Here is a 5,701-nt window from a genome sequence, read left to right as displayed (position 1 = left end):
AACTTCAAAGCCTGCTGATAAAAAAAGCAGGAAAATTGATAGCGGAAGGACTGAGGCGCCTTCACAGTGTGCTGATATAGAAAACATGAGAATTGACAGCGGACAGACTGAGGCGCTTCACAGTGTGCTGACATAGAAAACGTGAGAATTGACAGCGGACAGACTGAGGCGCCTTCACAGTGTGCTGACATAGAAAACAGGATAATTGACAGCGGACAGACTTAGGCGCCTTCACAGCGTGCTGACATAGAGAACAGGATAATTGGCAGCGGACAGACTGAGGCGCCCTCACAGCGTGCTGACATAGAAAACAGGAGAATTGACAGCGGACAGACTGAGGTGCCTTCAAAGCCTGCTGATAAAAAAAGCAGGAAAATTGATAGCGGAAGGACTGAGGCGCCTTCACAGTGTGCTGATATAGAAAACATGAGAATTGACAGCGGACAGACTGAGGCGCTTCACAGTGTGCTGACATAGAAAACGTGAGAATTAACAGCGGACAGACTGAGGCGCCTTCACAGTGTGCTGATATAGAACAGGAGAATTGACAGCGGACAGACTAAGGCGCCTTCACAGCGTGCTGACATAAAACAGAAGAATTGACAGCGGACAGACTGAGGAGCCTTCACAGTGTGCTGACATAGAAGCAGGAGAATTGATAGTGGAAAGACTGAGGCGCCTTCACAGTGTGCTGACAAAGAAAACAGGAGAATTGATAGTGGAGAGATTGAGGTGCCTTCATAGTGTGCTGTCATAGAGAACAGGATAATTGACAGCGGAGAGACTGAGGCACCTTCACAGCGTGCTGACAAAGAAAACAGGAGAATTGACTGCCGACAGACTGAGGAGCCCTCACAGTATGCTGACATAGAAACAGGAGAATTGATAGCGGACAGACTGAGACCCCTTCACAGCGTGCTGACATAGAAAACAGGAGAATTGACCACGGACAGACTGAGGCGTCTTCACAGCGTGCTGTCATAGAAAACATGAGAATTGACAGCGAACATACTGAGGCGCCGTCACAGTGCGCTGACATAGAAAACAGGAGAATTGACAGCGGACAGACAGAGGCGCCTTCACAGGGTGCTGACATACAAAACAGGCGAATTGACAGCGGACAGACTGTGGCGCCTTCACAGAGTGTTGACAAAGAAACAGGAGAATTGACAGCGAACAGACTGAGGCGCCTTCACAGCGTGCTGACATAAAAAAACATGAAAATTGACAGCGGACAGGCTGAGGCGCCTTCACAGCGTGCTGACATAGAGAACAGGATAATTGGCAGCGGACAGACTGAGGCGCCCTCACAGCGTGCTGACATAGAAAACAGGAGAATTGACAGCAGACAGACAGAGGTGCCTTCAAAGCCTGCTGATAAAAAAAGCAGGAAAATTGATAGCGGAAGGACTGAGGCGCCTTCACAGTGTGCTGATATAGAAAACATGAGAATTGACAGCGGACAGACTGAGGCGCTTCACAGTGTGCTGACATAGAAAACGTGAGAATTGACAGCGGACAGACTGAGGCGCCTTCACAGTGTGCTGACATAGAAAACAGGATAATTGACAGCGGACAGACTTAGGCGCCTTCACAGCGTGCTGACATAGAGAACAGGATAATTGGCAGCGGACAGACTGAGGCGCCCTCACAGCGTGCTGACATAGAAAACAGGAGAATTGACAGCGGAAGGACTGAGGTGCCTTCAAAGCCTGCTGATAAAAAAAGCAGGAAAATTGATAGCGGAAGGACTGAGGCGCCTTCACAGTGTGCTGATATAGAAAACATGAGAATTGACAGCGGACAGACTGAGGCGCTTCACAGTGTGCTGACATAGAAAACGTGAGAATTGACAGCGGACAGACTGAGGCGCCTTCACAGTGTGCTGACATAGAAAACAGGAGAATTGACAGCGGATAGACTTAGGCGCCTTCACAGCGTGCTGATATAGAACAGGAGAATTGACAGCGGACAGACTAAGGCGCCTTCACAGCGTGCTGACATAAAACAGAAGAATTGACAGCGGACAGACTGAGGAGCCTTCACAGTGTGCTGACATAGAAGCAGGAGAATTGATAGTGGAAAGACTGAGGCGCCATCACAGTGTGCTGACAAAGAAAACAGAAGAATTGATAGTGGAGAGATTGAGGTGCCTTCATAGTGTGCTGTCATAGAGAACAGGATAATTGACAGCGGACAGACTGAGGCACCTTTACAGCCTGCTTACATAGAAGAAGGAGAATTGATAGTGGACAGACTGAGGCGCCTTCACAGTGTGCTGACAAAGAAAACAGGAGAATTGATAGTGGAGAGATTGAGGTGCCTTCATAGTGTGCTGTCATAGAGAACAGGATAATTGACAGCGGAGAGACTGAGGCACCTTCACAGCGTGCTGACAAAGAAAACAGGAGAATTGACTGCCGACAGACTGAGGAGCCCTCACAGTATGCTGACATAGAAACAGGAGAATTGATAGCGGACAGACTGAGACCCCTTCACAGCGTGCTGACATAGAAAACAGGAGAATTGACCACGGACAGACTGAGGCGTCTTCACAGCGTGCTGTCATAGAAAACATGAGAATTGACAGCGAACATACTGAGGCGCCGTCACAGTGCGCTGACATAGAAAACAGGAGAATTGACAGCGGACAGACAGAGGCGCCTTCACAGGGTGCTGACATACAAAACAGGCGAATTGACAGCGGACAGACTGTGGCGCCTTCACAGAGTGTTGACAAAGAAACAGGAGAATTGACAGCGAACAGACTGAGGCGCCTTCACAGCGTGCTGACATAAAAAACATGAAAATTGACAGCGGACAGGCTGAGGCGCCTTCACAGCGTGCTGACATAGAGAACAGGATAATTGGCAGCGGACAGACTGAGGCGCCCTCACAGCGTGCTGACATAGAAAACAGGAGAATTGACAGCAGACAGACAGAGGTGCCTTCAAAGCCTGCTGATAAAAAAAGCAGGAAAATTGATAGCGGAAGGACTGAGGCGCCTTCACAGTGTGCTGATATAGAAAACATGAGAATTGACAGCGGACAGACTGAGGCGCTTCACAGTGTGCTGACATAGAAAACGTGAGAATTGACAGCGGACAGACTGAGGCGCCTTCACAGTGTGCTGACATAGAAAACAGGATAATTGACAGCGGACAGACTTAGGCGCCTTCACAGCGTGCTGACATAGAGAACAGGATAATTGGCAGCGGACAGACTGAGGCGCCCTCACAGCGTGCTGACATAGAAAACAGGAGAATTGACAGCGGACAGACTGAGGTGCCTTCAAAGCCTGCTGATAAAAAAAGCAGGAAAATTGATAGCGGAAGGACTGAGGCGCCTTCACAGTGTGCTGATATAGAAAACATGAGAATTGACAGCGGACAGACTGAGGCGCTTCACAGTGTGCTGACATAGAAAACGTGAGAATTGACAGCGGACAGACTGAGGCGCCTTCACAGTGTGCTATAGAAAACAGGAGAATTGACAGCGGATAGACTTAGGCGCCTTCACAGCGTGCTGATATAGAACAGGAGAATTGACAGCGGACAGACTAAGGCGCCTTCACAGCGTGCTGACATAAAACAGAAGAATTGACAGCGGACAGACTGAGGAGCCTTCACAGTGTGCTGACATAGAAGCAGGAGAATTGATAGTGGAAAGACTGAGGCGCCATCACAGTGTGCTGACAAAGAAAACAGAAGAATTGATAGTGGAGAGATTGAGGTGCCTTCATAGTGTGCTGTCATAGAGAACAGGATAATTGACAGCGGACAGACTGAGGCACCTTTACAGCCTGCTTACATAGAAGAAGGAGAATTGATAGTGGACAGACTGAGGCGCCTTCACAGTGTGCTGACAAAGAAAACAGGAGAATTGATAGTGGAGAGATTGAGGTGCCTTCATAGTGTGCTGTCATAGAGAACAGGATAATTGACAGCGGAGAGTCTGAGGCACCTTCACAGCGTGCTGACAAAGAAAGCAGGAGAATTGACTGCCGACAGACTGAGGAGCCCTCACAGTATGCTGACATAGAAACAGGAGAATTGATAGCGGACAGACTGAGACCCCTTCACAGCGTGCTGACATAGAAAACAGGAGAATTGACCACGGACAGACTGAGGCGTCTTCACAGCGTGCTGTCATAGAAAACATGAGAATTGACAGCGGACAGACTGAGGCGCCTTCACAGTGTGCTGACATAGAAAATAGGAGAATTGACAGCGGACAGACTTAGGCGCCTTCACAGTGTGCTGATATAGAAACTGGAGAATTGATAGTGGACAGACTGAGGCACCTTCACAGTGTGCTGACAAAGAAAACAGGAGAATTGACAGCGGACAGACTGAGGAGCCTGCACAGTGTGCTGACATAGAAAACAGGAGAATCGACAGCGGACAGACTGAGGCACCTTCACAGCGTGTTTACATAGAAGGAGAATTGATAGTGGACAAATTGAGGTGCCTTCATAGTGTGCTGTCATAGAAAACAGGAGAATTGATAGCGGACAGACTCAGACCCCTTCAATGTGCAGTACTCCTCACCAATATGTAATACTCCCCACTACTGTGTAATATTTCCCACCACTGTGTAATATTCCCCACCACTGTGTAATATTCCCCACCACTGTGTAATACTCCCAACAATTGTGTAATATTCCCCACCACTCCGCACCCCAATGTGTAATACTCCCCACCACTGTGTAATATTCCCCACCACTGTGTAATATTTCCATCACTCCCAACCACTGTGTTATACTCCCAAACACTATGTAATACTCCCCCACCACTGTGTAATATTCCCCACCACTGTGTAATACTCCCCACCACTGTGTAATACTTACCACCAATATGTGTAATACTCCCCACCGTGTAATACTCCCCACCGTTGTGTAATACTCCCCAAATGTGTATACTCCCCACCACTGTGTAATACTCCCCACCATTGTGTGTAATACTCCCCACTACTGTGTAATACTCCCCACCACTCTGTAATACTCCCCACTACTGTGTAATACTCCCCAACCACTGTGTAATACTCCCAACCATTGTATAATATTCCCCACCACTCCCCACCACTGTGTTATACTCCCAACAACTGTGTAATACTCCCCACCAGTGTGTAATATTCCCCACCACTGTGTAATATTCCCCACCACTCCCTTCCACTGTGTAATACTCCCCACCACTGTGTAATACTCCCCACCCCTGTGTAATACTCCTCCCCACCACTGTGTAATACTCCCCACCACTGTGTAATACTCCCCACCACTGTGTAATACTCCCCACCAATGTGTAATACTACTCCCACCACTGTGTAATACTCCCCACCACTGTGTAATACTCTCCACTACTGTGTAATACTCCCCACCACTCTGTAATACTCCCCACTACTGTGTAATACTCCCCACCACTGTGTAATACTCCCAACCATTGTGTATTATTCCCCACCACTCCCCACCACTGTGTTATACTCCCCACCACTGTATAATACTCCCCACCAGTGTGTAATATTCCCCACCACTGTGTAATATTCCCCATCACTCCCTACCACTGTGTAATACTCCCCACCACTGTGTAATACTCCCCACCACTGTGTAAACTACCACCATGTGTAATATACTCCCCACCACTGTGTAATACTCCCCACCACTGTGTAATACTCCCACCATGTGTATACTCCCCACCAATGTGTA

At 48.3% G+C, this 5,701-nt stretch overlaps 1 protein-coding gene across 1 annotated transcript; it reads left to right on the top strand.

The window, feature by feature from the left end:
- Positions 1-2,803: 2,803 nt before the first annotated feature.
- Positions 2,804-4,491, top strand: LOC138322059 (uncharacterized). The gene is made up of 4 exons (XM_069266114.1): positions 2,804-3,070; positions 3,184-3,411; positions 3,915-4,027; positions 4,269-4,491. Exons 1-4 carry the CDS (start codon positions 2,804-2,806, stop codon positions 4,489-4,491), a joined length of 831 nt encoding a protein of 276 aa, XP_069122215.1.
- Positions 4,492-5,701: the final 1,210 nt, after the last annotated feature.

This window comes from Argopecten irradians, chromosome 4, assembly GCF_041381155.1.
Source record: "Argopecten irradians isolate NY chromosome 4, Ai_NY, whole genome shotgun sequence".
Taxonomy (NCBI): Eukaryota; Metazoa; Mollusca; class Bivalvia; order Pectinida; family Pectinidae; genus Argopecten; species Argopecten irradians.
Note: the sequence above shows the minus strand (reverse complement) of the source record. Positions and strands in the feature narration are given on the sequence as shown.

What these genes read in the sequence shown, in the direction of transcription:
- LOC138322059 (XM_069266114.1), top strand. Translation starts at nt 2,804, where the DNA reads ATGAAAATTGACAGCGGACAGGCTGAGGCGCCTTCACAGCGTGCTGAC. An exon ending in AGACTGAGGCGCTTCACAGT is followed by an intron (nt 3,412 to 3,914) that starts GTGCTGACATAG and finishes GTGCCTTCATAG; the next exon opens with TGTGCTGTCATAGAGAACAG. An exon ending in CAGACTGAGGAGCCCTCACA is followed by an intron (nt 4,028 to 4,268) that starts GTATGCTGACAT and finishes GTGCTGATATAG; the next exon opens with AAACTGGAGAATTGATAGTG.